The 14,382-nt window shown below is 42.1% G+C and overlaps 1 protein-coding gene across 2 annotated transcripts in view; it reads right to left on the bottom strand.

Moving 5' to 3' along the window:
- Positions 1–1,579: 1,579 nt before the first annotated feature.
- Positions 1,580–14,382, bottom strand: part of YIPF1 (Yip1 domain family member 1) — a 36,026-nt gene continuing 23,223 nt past the window's right edge. For both annotated transcript variants that reach the window (XM_026007041.2, XM_026007040.2), the window contains 2 exons: positions 13,810–13,908; positions 1,580–2,134 (listed from right to left, as the gene is read on the bottom strand). In XM_026007041.2, coding sequence (XP_025862826.1) covers positions 13,822–13,908 — 87 coding nt within the window. In that variant the 3' untranslated portion in view covers positions 1,580–2,134; positions 13,810–13,821. The remainder of the gene's footprint in view (positions 2,135–13,809; positions 13,909–14,382) is intronic.

The following is a 14,382-nucleotide window of genomic DNA, read 5'->3' as shown; positions in this document are numbered from 1 at the left end:
AGAGAGAGGCAGAGACACAGGCAGAGGGAAAAGCAGGCTCCATGCAGGGAGCCCGACATGGGACTCAATCCCAGGTCTCCAGGATCACACCCAGGGCTGAAGGCAGCGGTAAACTGCTGAGCCACCCAGGCTACCCTCTAAACCCCATTCTTTTGGGATTTTTATGGAGGCTTCATCACATCAGCATGACTGATTATTACCTCTATTTCCAGCCCCTCACCTCTTTCCAGAGAATGGAGAGTGGGGCAGAAAGTTCCAACCTTCTAATCATGGTGTGGTCTTCCTGGTGACCAGCCCCATCCAGAGCCCCACAAGAGTCACCTCATTAGAAAATAAATAAATAAATAAAAATGCTCCACTACCTAGGAAATTCCAAGAGATTTGGGAGCTCTGTCAGTATTACACAGGAAATAATAAGCGTCTTAGCAGCTCTGTCAGAAACTGTGGCAGAGGCCAATATATATATATATATATATATATATATTTATCATTTCACAATATACTTCTCTTCTTTATTGGAGAAAAATCCTGCCACTTTTGGTAAAAGAAGGGGAGGTAGCAGACAGCCTGTACAGGGAATTGATGGGATCCACATGTGTAAGAATCACTGCCTTGAGCAGCAGGAATTAAGTGTTAATGAAAGAGCACCAGGGTACTAGCTCAGAGGGTGACTAGAAGGTACAGACACCAAGTTCTCTGAAGAGTCCTTGAAGGCAAAAGAAACATTTAACTGGAGAAGACCCAGGGGGCACAGAAGAGCTGTTTTTGAACATCTGAAATCAACAAGGGGAAGAGAGCTCAGACTAGATCTGAGAGGCCCAGGGGTAGAGCTCAGACCAAGCAGTGAAAGTTGCAGAGGCACACACACAAATTGTTGTTCCAGGAGGAGTTAACGGCCTTGGAGATTGATCATGTGACTGTGGGATCCAGGGCATCAGGGACTGTGTCCATTCTGTTCACTGCTCCAGCCTCAACACCTAGAACAGTGATCAGCACTTAGTAGGTGTACAACCTCTATTTTTTACATAAATTAATGGGAGGGAGGATATCCTGCATTTGATGGGAAGTTTGCCAATATGACCTTAAGCTCATGGTAGCTTGAATTTGTGCACATCTTCCTTTTTTTGTGTGATCAGCCTTTTAAGTCCAAATGTGTCTTTGGAGCTATCTCAGAAATACACTGGAAATTCTTGTCCTGAAGAGGACAACAGAAACAGTAGGGAATCAGCAATCCTGAATTGCCAGAAGCCCAGCCTCCCAGATGATATGTATTTTGAATAAAAAGTATAACAAAGAATTTTTGAGGTGTCACTGGTTTCTCCCTTTAGTACACTCTAGCCAGGAATCATGTCACTTTGAAGAGGTACTCAAAGTACCCTAAATTTTTTTCTAAAATCTGTGTGTCAAAATATGTTGTAAGTGATCATGTTCTTCCAACCCTCTGTTCCATACTTATAGGAGAAAAACCTCCAATGTCCATTTTAACCCCCAACCCCGACAATTAGCATATTAAATAAATCAAGATTCACAACAGCTTCTCGCATACTAAAGATAAAACATCAAGGAAGAAATGCAGACAGACATTCTATGAGGTATTTATTTTGCAATAATTAGGTTCGGTTGCCCAGTGTCAAGTCACCAAAGTCAAATTTTCAGGCTCCCAATGAATTCAAACCAAAGTCCATACATTTTGGCCACTGTAGGATGGCAAGCATTTGGAGAGAAGAGGACCACCTTAGAGGAACATCTGTACACAATTCAGAAGAAAGTCCTCCCAAGTTAGGATGGATCCACTCACACAGTAAGTAAGGGCGGACCTAACATGAAGCATGTCATATGACAGCGAGAGGCAAATGGAAGGCACAACTACCACATTCCCTTGTATTTTGTTCCAAATCAGTGTATATAGTTCTGATGATAACTGACAGGTGAGAAAGAAGAGCTGAAAGACACATGTACTGAATAACATTTGATTACTGTTTGTTAAATTAGGTGATTAGACTTCAGTGTGGCCCCTTTTAGATGCCAGAGGGTGGTGCCATCCCATCAGTTTTCCTGCTGGCTTGGTCATTCTGCTTTCCTGCAGTAGATGCCATGGCCGAAAGAACCACACTCCAAAAAATAGAAAAGAGAACTGAAAAACAAAAAGAATAACTTTATGAAAAAGACTCCCCAACTCAGAAAGGAGCTAAACTGTAGGACAGGGTATTTGTTTGTATAGCTTCAATACCAGACAGACTTGAGCCCTGATTTATGAGCTCTCAAGAAGACTTATTATTAGAGGGGAGATGACATATTTAAAAATTTTCCTCTATTTCTTTGGAAACCCACTGATTTTTCTCTGCCAGATCCCAGAGCTACCTTGACCCATCCTTCTTTCTCTCTCTTCTTTGTGACAGCTGTGTTAGGTGCTAGAGGAGGAATAAAGTAAATATGGAGGGACATAAAAAGATTTGAGAACAGGAGAGCTCTTGGTGGTTGTTGAAACATGAGGTTATGCAGGGGACAATGGCAGGATACGAGGCAGGACAAATAGATTAGGAAAGATGCTGGCAATCCCGGGAGTTTAGATTTTATCTTTTAGACAATCAGGAGTCAAAAAAGAAAAGAAAAGAAAGTTTTTAAGTAGAGGAGTGATACAGTTTTGTAATTTTTCAAAAACCACTTTGGCTACACATAGGATGGACTGGAAGAAGGAAAAGAAAAGAGATAGAGAAACCCATCAAGTTACTATCACAGTCCAAATGTAAGATGATTGGACCATGAACACCGGGCATAGTACTGATAGGACACATCTGAGAAATATTTCAGTAGAAAAGACAAATCATGCTGATAGATAATATGTGGAAGGTAAGAGGGAGGATTCTACATTGATGATGAAGTTTCTAGCCTGGGTGACTGGATGGATTTTTTAAGTAATCCAACAAACACTGATTAAGGACTCATATGTCAGATGTGTCAGGTAAGTGATGAATAAGGCACACATGGTCCCAACTCTCAAGAAACTTACCATGTGGCAGTGGAAACTACATGGTAAACAAACACATAACATATTACGTACCTACAATTGTAAGGTACTGTGAGACAGGATAATAAAGAATCAAACGTGGTCTAAAGTCAGGAACAGTGTGGATGGTAGTGCCACTCACTGAGACAGGAAACTATAAGGAGGGCCTGGTTGTGGGTGAGATGAGTTTAATTTTGAAGATAATAAATTTGAGTTATCTGTTGGTACACCTATTTGGGAATTTGCAATAGATGGGAATTTGGAAAGAGAGGCTAGAGATATAGTGAAATCCAGGTCGGGTTTTAAGAAATGTGGCAGAGAGGCCATTTCCTAATAAATGGCCTTCACCCTAAGAGAATGTACCAGGCTGCCTTAGAAACCATCAGGCGATACATCACAAGTCGGAAGGTGGGGCTAATGCAGGGGCATCTGCCTATACCCGGCTCTAGAAAAGGGAAATGATGTCAGTAATGTATCTGTGAAAAGTGGTTAGAGAAGGATGAACACTGTGATTTGCTGGGCTGGAAGAACTTAAAGTCCTGACTGGCCTTCTGGTAAACATTAGCTCAGGTTTCTGAAATGCTAAATAAAGGTAGGGACAAACAAGCCCACAGGACAGACACTAAAGAGTTCATTTTCATAAACATGCTCTTTTCTCTCATCTCTCTAGCTGTTTGTTCCAAATTAATGTCAAGACCAGAGGAGTGTTTGAAGACAGAAAATGCACTTGCCCTGCTGCCAATGTTTAGTAGGTAGCATGGAAGACAGAGACTGGGGCTTCCTGGGGCTCAGGCCAGAGGGTGGCAAGTAAGAAGAGATGGCCCTTTGTGCCGGACTCAGTCCATAATGCCACTATCAGCCAGGGAGAGCTCTCTAGCCTTTTCCCCACCTAGGACTCAATTCCTGGCCACTACTGGCTCCCTACCTGGCCCCACTGCGGCAACAGCCTGCCCTGTGCCCCTTCGTGGTGGCAGCCCCTCACCCAAGCCTCTTTGGGGTGTTGCAATCCAAAGTTCCCAAAGTTAGGATTCTCTCTTGAATTCAGTAGGGCCTTCTAGTCTGTCTGATGCCTGCGATAGAAAATTGGGGTGTAAAATCAGGGAAGGTAAGGACTTATCTCCATTGTTCACCCCAATCACCCAGCAGACAGTAGCAAAGGGTGGGCTCTCAATCAATGAACAAATGAAAAGTGCCCAAGTAACCTGGCAAACAAACTGAACAAATGTGTATGTGACATGTGTATCAACTGTCAGTTGTGCAAAATCAAGCTTTCCCCGAGATGCCTGCTGGATGCTATGGTTATAGTGGTAAATAAATTACCACTCTCAAGGAATTCTTAGTCTATGTCACAGTTAATAAAAGAACCCTTTTATTATGTATGCCCTTATGGAGGAACACACAAAGAGCTGTAGGAGAGCACAGAGTAGTAAGCCATCCAAACTTCCTCAAGGACAGGGTATCTGAAGTGGTCCTCAAGACTAAATAGTGGGCTTCAAAGTAGACCAACCAAGGAAGGGAATTCCAGAACTTAAAAACCTTAAGGGATCCCTGGGTGGCGCAGCAGTTTGGCGCCTGCCTTTGGCCCAGGGCGCGATCCTGGAGACCCAGGATCGAATCCCACATCAGGCTCCCAGTGCATGGAGCCTGCTTCTCCCTCTGCCTGTGTCTCTGCCTCTCTGTGTGTGTGTGTGTGACTATCATAAATAAATAAAAATTAAAAAAAAAACCTTAAAAGGTTTTAAAGCAATATTTCCAGTAATTAATGGGAATGCTGTCACTGTGATTATTGGACTGTGGTGAGTTCCTGGATAAAACAATTAAGTACTTATGTGATAGTCCAAGTCTATCAGTGCTGGTATTGTTGAAAAGTGAGATCCTCTGTAGGTGAGAAAGGAGATACAGATAGAAGATAAAAGCAATTCTGAAAAAAATCTGCAGTGGTAAACAAGAATAGAAAATATGAGTATGAACTCACAATGGATTTCCTTTAAAGAAAACAAATCAAGCACACAATAGATGTATTTCCTGACTCTGAACAGTGGAAAGGCCTGTGAGCAACAACCAAGCCAACGGCAACAAAATGCCACCAACACCCAGACTGTGACCTGGTATTACTATCTCCCCACTGAACAGAACCAAGACTCCTTCAAGAAATGATTCAGTCTGGGTCTGGGACAGGAAATGTTCAGAATGAGCCTAGAAAAACCTGGAAAATGCTGTTGTAACAGATAACAAGGTAGTTATCAGAAACTCTTAGGGCCATCAGGACTTGGGCCAATTTGAAGAGGTTCCCATTAGCCAAAGAAGGGACAATTTCAGTATTGTTAAGTGTAATACTTGCAATGGACTGAAATTAACTGGTCATTGTTGCCGAGTGCTAGTTGACCAACTACTGTTTTGAAAATAGGTGAAAAAAAAAAAAAAGAACAGAATTATTTATCCTGCTTTTCTGCAGAAACTATATCACTAGATAGCCAAATAGTAGATAAAAGGGGGAATATTTTATGAAAGAAGTATTCTAATTAACAAAGAAGCAAAGATAGATTTGAAATATCACCATTTTGAAAATCCTAATGACTTAACAGATGTAGGCATGGCTTATTAATGGTCACTAGTATAAAAAAATAAGATAATTGTACATTATGAATTTATGGCTGAAATAACTTAACACCACATATCAAGTAGCTTTGCCAAAGCCAATCAACCAACCAATGCTGAATCTGATCAAAATTTAGATACAACTGCCAGTTTGCAGAAAACAAAAGACAGAGAGCAACATGGTAAACGACACCATAGAGATATAATCAGCAAAATCCAGATAGTGAGAAACTATAGGATAAATGATTCTTCAACAAATACATGGTAAAGGGAAAGAGAGAAGGGGGAATGGAGTGGGAATCTATCGTTTACAGCATATTTCAGAGATACATCCAGAAACTGCAAGATGAAATTCAAACAATGAAGTATATACAATGCCTCAGAGAAATGGTGGAGACATTCCAGACCATGGCAATAAAGTGGATACCACAATAAAGTGAATCAAATGAACTTTTTGGTTTCCTAGGGCACATAAAAGTTATGTTTATACTATACTGTAGCCCATCAAGTATGCAATAGCATTAGGTCTAAAAAATGTACATACTTTAATTAAGACATACTTTATTGCTAAAAAATGTTAGGCATCAATGGAGTTTCCAGCAAATCATAATCTTTTTGCTGGGGGAGGGTCTTGCCTTGATGTCGACGGCTGCTAATGGATGAGGGTGGTGGGTGTGAAGGCTAGGGTTGTGGCAATTTCTGATAAGACAGAAATGAGGTTTGTCACATGGATTGATTCTTTTCATAAACAATTTCTTTGTAGCATTTTACCTGCAGCAGAACTTCTTTCAAAACTGGAGTCAATCCTCTCAGACCCCGCTGCTACTTTATCAACTAAGTTTATATGATATTACAAATCCTTTGCTGTGTCCTTTCAACAGTCTTCATGACATCTTCACCAGGAGTAGATTCCATCTCAAGACAACACCTTGCTCAAACATAAGAAGCAACTCCTCATTCGCTCAAGTTTTATCCTGAGATGGCAACCATGCAATCCCACCTTCAGGCTCCACTCTAGTTAGCTTGCTCTTTCCACCCCATTGGCAGTTACTTCCTCCCCTGAAGTCTTGAACCCCTTCAAAGTCATCCATGAGGGTTGGCTTTCAAAGTCCTACTCATGCTGATATTTTGACCTCTTGTCATGAATCATGAATGTTCTTCTAAAATGGTGAATCCTTTCCAGAAGGTTTTTAATTTACTTTGCCCAGATCCACCAGAGGAATCACTGGAGCAGCAATTGCCTTATGAAATGTTATTTCTTAAATAATACATCTTGAAAGTCGAAATGACTCCCTGATACATGGGCTGCAGAATGCTTGTTGCGTTGGCAGGCATGAAAACAGTCATCTCATACATCTCCATCAGAGCTCTTGGGTGACTGGATATACTGTACTGTCAATGAGCAGTAACATTTTGAAAGGAATCCTTTTTTCAGAGCAGGTCTTAACAGGGGGCTTAAAATATTCAGTAAACTATGTGGTAAACAGATATGCTGTTGTCCAAGCTTTGTTGTTTCATTTACAAAACACAGAAAGCATAGATTTAGCATAATTCTTAAGGGTCCTAGGATTTTATGGATAGTAATGGAGCACTGGCTTCACGTTGAAGTCACCATCTGCATTATTAGCCCCTAACAAGAGACTCAGCCCGTCCTCTGAATCTTTGAAGGCAGGCACGGACTTCTCCTCTCTAGCTATGGAAGTGCTAGTTGACATCTTCTTCAACTATAAGGCTGTTTCATCTACACTGAAAATCTGTTGTTTAGTGCAGCCACCTTCATTAATGATCTGAGCTAGATCTTCTGGATAATCTGTTGCAGCTTCTATACCAGCACTTGCTGGTTCACCTTGTACTTCTATGTTATGGAGACGGCCTCTTTCCTTAAAATTTAGGAACCCAACTCTGCTAGCTTCCAACTTCTCTGCTGCAGCTTCCTCACCTCTCTCAGGCTTCACAGAATTGATGAGAATTAGGGCCTTGCTCTGGGTCAGGTTTTGGGGTAAGAGGATGTTGTGGCTGTTTTGTTCTTCCATTTCAGACCACTCACACTTTCTCTACATCAGCAGTAAGGCTGTTTTACTTTCTTATCACCTGTGTGTTCACTGGAGTAGCATTCTTAATTTCCTGCAAGAACTTTTCCTTTGATTCACAACTTGGCTATGTGTTTGGTGCAAGAGGCCTAGCTTTGAGTCTATCTTGGCTTTCAGTATGCCTTCCTCATTAAGCTTAGTCATTTCTAGCTTTTGATTCAAAGTGAAAGACATGTGGCTTTTTTTATTTGAACACTCAGAGGTCTTTGTTGGGTTATTCCTTGGCCTAATTTCAGTATTATTATGTCTTTAATAGGGAAGCCCAAGAAGAGGGAGAGAGATGGGGGAATGGCTGGTCAGTGGAGCGATCAGAACACACATAACCTTTATTGATTAAGTTTACCATCTTAAATGGGTACAGATTGTAGTGCCCCAGACAATTACAATAGTAACAACAAAGATCAGTGATCACAGATCACCATATCAAAAATCATAATAATGGAAAAGTTTAAAATATTGCCAGAATTACCAAAATATGACACAGAGACACGGAGTGAGCAAGCACTTTTGAAAAAAGGATGCCAACAGACTTGGCTCGATGCAGGACTACTAGAGACCTTCAATCTCTAAAAAACACAATTAACTGTGAAGCTCAATAAGCAAAACTCAATAAAATGAAGTCTGCCTATATTAAATAGTTACAATTTTTTTAGATGTGACTATGGTATTGTGATCATGTTTTTAAAAGTGTCTTTTATAGATGCAGAACTTAAATATTGATGGGTCAAATAATAGGATGTTTTAGACATGTTTCAAAATAATATAGGGGAATAGATGGGTGTATGGGTGAAATAAAGTTGACCATGAGTTGACAACTGTGCAAAGTAGAAAAGGGTACAGAGAGATTCATTCTACTCCTCACTCTACTTTTGTCTATGTGTAAAGACTTTCCACTAAATAAGTTTTAAAAAGAATAAAAAGTTACTGTATTGCCCCACTCTCCACCCCAAGTTCTCCCAATTTACTTTGAAGACAGAAAACCAAGAAGAAAACTGACAGAGAAACAGCACAGAAAATGGAAATGGGTGCCCTGAGCAGGGAAACTGCAGACATGGTGTAGACAAGAAGAAGCAGTGTTAGCCATGTGGGAAGTCATACAGTCCAGATGCTGTGTTAAAGAGGATTATAGCATTGAGTTAAGACTGATTTCAGAATAAAAGAACTGATGTGTATAAACGTAGTAAAAGGGTTTGTAGCCTTGGCTCATAAAATGAACTATTAGCGTGAGTGAGTGAAAGGATAATTGTACATAAGCCCTGTGTATCAAATCAGGAGGGTTTTTTAATTACAAAGGAATCTCCTAAAGCCCTTTGCTCATCTCTTATTAAAGCCCTATCACAGTGCAGTATAATAACCTGCTGGCCACCCTCCTCCAGACAGCCCCACTTGTCACCGCTCCTGGGAAGGCAGCCCTGCTCTGAATGCGGTCTTTCAGATACTCCCTCCCACAAGCCAAAGAAAGACTCTCAGGGTACAGTTTCTAGGCTTCCCCAGGGTCTTAGCTCAGAGAAGAAATGGCACTGGCCCTCAGATGATAATTTAATTTTTAAAAAATGAAGGAAAAGAGGGAAGAAGAAAGCTGGATATTCTAATATCTCAGTGTAGTTTCCCTGATCACAAGTAATTGGAGGCTCCTCTATGATCCTGAGTTTCCAGGGAGAGAAGAGGTGACTGTTCCTCCAGTAATCCATGCCAGGCTAAGCCCTCCAATGTGCAGATTTACATGAGGAAGGTTATCTGCAAGATTAGAAGCCATTCTTTTTCAGTGAAAGCTAGGAGCCTGGAGATTACAGCAGAAGGCACAGGCAGCTCATAAATCTGCAGTGCCTGGGGCTCTGGACAGCCCTCTCATTGGTAAAGCGATTGATGCTTCTGCCAGGGAAGCTCCCAAGAAACTGTTCATCACTATCTCATTTGGAAACTTGACACCCAAATGGAGACACTGACACCCAAGCTTATAGATCTAAGCAAAGCCCAAAGGTGTCAAATCTGTATAAATCAGGATGGGAGGTCTGTAAAGGCCCTGAGGACTAGGCTTTTCTCAAATGCCAGCTTGTGACTCTCTGAAGGTTTACAGCACCTGGGACATTGGCCTGGAGCCTTCATAACAAAATATAAGGAAGGAACTCAAGTTATAATGCAGGAACAGGCTACAAGAGCCCCTCACCAGGTCCATGTCAGGTGTTCTCAGTGAAGGCAGAGAGACCCAAGCAACTGTTGCCACTGTGGTCTCTAACTTTGTCTTCCAGCTGGGCTCAGATTTTCTCATTCTCAGTGATGTAAGCCCACATCACATCATTGTGTCCCAATGAACAACCAATCACTTCACCTTCCCAAATGCCATGGGAAGCCGACTACTCTCTTCAGAAAAACAGGTAATTGGTTGCTTCTGCTCAACCTTCAAGGCCTGGCTCAAACAAGACCCCTTCCATGAAGCCTTCCCTCAGGCCAAATGAGTCACAGCTTCTGTGCCCTACCCTCCATGCTCATCAATTCACAATCTGGGTAGGGCACTTCTCACACAGTCTGTTTATTATCTGTTTAGCTGTTTTACCCACATGCCAAGGCTCCTCAAGGCAGACTGTATTTGACTTTCTAGGTCCCCCATGCCTGGACCATGGAGGCCACAGAATAAGCTCAAGTTAGCACTGAGCAAGAGAGTAAATGATGTCCGGGACTGTGAGCCAAGATACCTCTGGTAAAAGCCCACATCCCACTCTTGCCTTAATCTTACAAAGGGTCTTACCTCCAACCAACCAACATTAACTGAGCACTCTGTCTATGGCAGGCAGGCATTAGGCCAAGCACTGGGGAGTTCAAATCCAATCAGACTCAGCCCCTTTCCCACGGGACCTCAATCTCAGGAAGAGCCCACCTCGCCCCAGGGCCTTCTCTGCTAACAGTCAGTGAAATCTATCTGCAAAAGGAGCTGAACAAGTATGTAGACAATCAAACATAAGGCAAACAAGCTACCACATGCTCATTCTAAAGCAATGGGCAGCAAAAACCACCCCCTGAGGTAATGAAAAAAAATTTTTAGAACTTCTATTATTAAAAAAAAAAAAGAACTTCTATTTATTTTTTATCAAAAATATTTATTTTTTATCAAAAAGTAAGAAATTAAGCCTTAATAGTTACTACATGGATTGACAACAGAATATGCAAATCCTTCAAATATACACATATTACTAGGGTGTGTGCTTGTGACAGACATACTGTAAAATGACCTCCACACAATGTATGCGTGTATCAAATCATTACGATGTATACTTTAAATATCTTACAGTTTTCTTTGTTAATGATACCTTAATAAAGCTGAAAAACAAAATAAAATAAAAATGCCTTCTGATAATCTCTGCCTCTAGGTATTCATATGTTAGGGTAATCCTCACCCCTGAGTGTGGGCAAGACTTGTAACTCACATCTAATCAAAAGAATACAACAGAGCTGCTAGAGATCATTTCCAGAGTTACTTCACATTATATATCTTTTGTCTTCCTAACAGACTGTCTATCCATTATCTCCATTTACAGCTTTGATGAAGTCGGCCATCCTATGGAGGAGCCTATGTAGCAAGGAACTGGGGATAGCTTCCAGTTGGCAATTAGCAGGGATGCCCTCAGGCTACCAGGCCATGAGGAAGTGAATCCCACCAACAACCTTGTGAGCTTGGAGGAAGATCCTTCCCCAGTCCAGCTTTCAGATGAGACCCCAGCCCAGGCCAACACTTTGTGTGCAGCCTTGTAAGAGAACTCAAAGGAGGGAACACAGATCAGTAATGCCCAGAATCCTGAGCCACAGAAACTGAATAAATGGGAATTGTTTAAGGTGCTAAGTTTGAGGTAATCAGTAGACAGCAATGGATAATTAATACAGTCCTCAAATTCTTAACTGAGAGGTTGTACCATCAAATAAGTATGGATTCTCTGAACTGAAGCATCTCTAGAAAAACAGAGAGGGGTTCTAAAAAAGAGGCCGAGGGAGCCTACAAATTTTAGCAGTAAAAAGATCATCAGCCTTAAAAGTAGGAAAGTAGAAAACCCTAAAGAATTGGCTTCAAGAACACCTGGGTTTCAGTCCCAGCTCTCTGCCTCTAAGAGTAAGTGATCTTGGTCAACTCAGACTTCTTAAGTTCAACTTCCTTATCTATACAATGAGATCAAGCAGGCTGGTGACAACGGACAAAGAGAGAGTGATCTAGAAACTATTTTGTAGAATGGAATGTGATATACACATTAGTTCGCTACAAAACTCTGGGAAGGCCTTGAACAAGGCACTGTTCTCTCTTGGCCTCAGCTCCCTTATGATAAGGAGGAGAAGCCCATCTTGTCTCCAAGGGCTCTGACCTTTGATTCTAACATCACATCCCCATGTGAAGAGAGGAAGAAGGGAAGGTGGGCTGTACTGTGAACTACAATACTTCCTAGGCATTCCATTGAGCAGGGCAACTGTCTTACCAACAAGACCACCAGAGGTGTCTTTGTTTAACCAACCACATCTTGTCAACTTGCAGGCTTGCAACCCAAATTCCTCATCTAAGAGGGAAAATCTATTTGTTTTACACAAAGGAAATAAAAGGTCCAAGTAAAATCAGTGAGAACCACCAAATTTCAACACAAATGTGGACCTACTCTCAGGTGGGCAATAGGATTGATTCTGTCACTGAGCACCTTAACAATGTGCCATCATAAACATGATCTCTAACCTTCACCAGTTTTATAGTATAGGTTATATCATCCTTCTTTCACAGTTAAGTTGGCTGAGGCTCAGAAACGGTAAGCTCCTTGCCCCAGGTACACTGCCAGTACATGGCAGGGCTGGAGTTTCATTTTAGTTCCACTTGACTCTAGAGGCCTTGGTCTTTGCACTACCCCCCTGTTGTTGCTCAGGAAGAGGAGCAAGTCACCCTCTGATTACAAAACAGACTAAAGGTTCTTGTTCCACAAGGAGATCACATGCATAGTGTGGCTTCATTCATTCACTCCGCAAACATTTACTGAGCACCCACTGAACACCAGGTCTCGTGGTAAGCAATGAGGATGCAGAGTAATACTCACTTCTTGTTCTCATGTTTCTGAGTCTAACTGGAGAGGCATACCAGTCCATGGAGGACAAGTGAATCAGTGAATGAGCAAATGAATATGCAGACAGACACACAAACAGTGAGCAATTAGTGCTTCGAGCACTAACATTCGAGCATTAACAGTGATGTATAATACAGGGTATAATGGGATCACAAAGTACGTGATGACTGTCAGAAGACAGGTAACATTCCAGGCATTGAAAGAGAATGCAAAGGCACATGTGTTCTGGCAATGGCAAGAAGTTCAACTAGAGCACAGAGGCAAGGAATGAGCCATGGAGGAATTGGCTCTTCTTCCTGTGCTCTCACCTACTGAGCTAACCACTGCAGTAGAATCATCCAAGAGGACAGAGAGCAAACCAGGCATGGGTATTTGTAAGCTTTGGAGAATCTATGAGTAAGTCAAGAGAAGTCACACTCAGGGTCTGAGGCCAGGTTGAGAGGCCACAGGGAAATTAGAAAAACCACCAGGACTGTAACCAAATAGAACAAACCCATACTGTGCTCTTGGGAAAGGGACAGAGAGCAGAGCAGAGGGGAGGCTGGGGCCAAAGGCAGGAGCTCCTCTAATGAAGAAGCTAAGAGCTCACATATCCCAAATCTATCAAGCCAGGACCATGTGGATTTCATGATCGAGGCCTTCGGCTGAAGGGACACATATATACAAACATGCTCGTGCACAAACGTCATAGTGAATCATACTTCCAGAAAGACAAAAGGGTCTGGCCTTCTTGGTTCTTTTTTTTTTTTTTTTTAAGATTTTATTTATTCATTCATGAGAAACACAGAAAGAGAGGCAAAGACACAGGCAGAGGGGGGAGAAGCAGGCTCCATGAAGGGAGCCTGATGCGGGACCTGATCCTGGGACTCCAGGATCACGCCCCGAGCCTAAGGCAGATGCTCAACCACTGAGCCACCCAGGTGTCCCTTGCCCTCTTGGTTCTTGATGCTAACAGTATTGGAAGTGATGCACCTGCCCACTTTTTACTGTACTAAACAGTAAAAAATATAATAAAAATATAATCTCTTACTTTCCTCTTTAGTTACTTGGCTGCAGCAGCTGTTTGGTTTGGAGCAGCTGTAGTTGCTGGGAGGTGGTGGTCCATCTCTGGTGCATCAAAAAAGTATGCCTGCAGGAAAAGGAAACCCATGATGGGAGTTAAACACGATGGTCTGCCCCAGTATTCTAGACTTCAGGCTAATAGTACTTCTGGGCTCTTGTGGCTCCTCCATTTCCCTCTGCCACACTTATCCCACCGAATCATGACAAATTCTTTTTCTGTCCATCTCACTCCCTCTACTATGAGTAGCTTTTAAAAAATGTAGCCACCCTGTACTGGCCACTTCCTATATATGACTTAATCTGCATAAGAACCCTGTAAGGCTGCTACTACTATCCTCATTTGACAAACGAGGAACTTAGGCTTCAAGAAGCTGTTTTGCAATCTGGTGCACACAGCTAATGAGTGGGAGAGTCAGGTCTTCCTGACTCCAAGGTTTAGACCCTCAATCACTATATCACACAGTCTCTCCTCCAGGGCAAAGACCACATATATCCCTTTTGTCCCCGTGCCACCAGCCTCTCACTCAGGACCTGGCACACA

Source organism: Vulpes vulpes, chromosome 12 (genome assembly GCF_048418805.1).
Source record: "Vulpes vulpes isolate BD-2025 chromosome 12, VulVul3, whole genome shotgun sequence".
NCBI lineage: Eukaryota > Metazoa > Chordata > Mammalia > Carnivora > Canidae > Vulpes > Vulpes vulpes.
The sequence above is the reverse complement of the archived record's forward strand: the minus strand, read 5'-3'. Positions and strand labels throughout refer to the sequence as shown.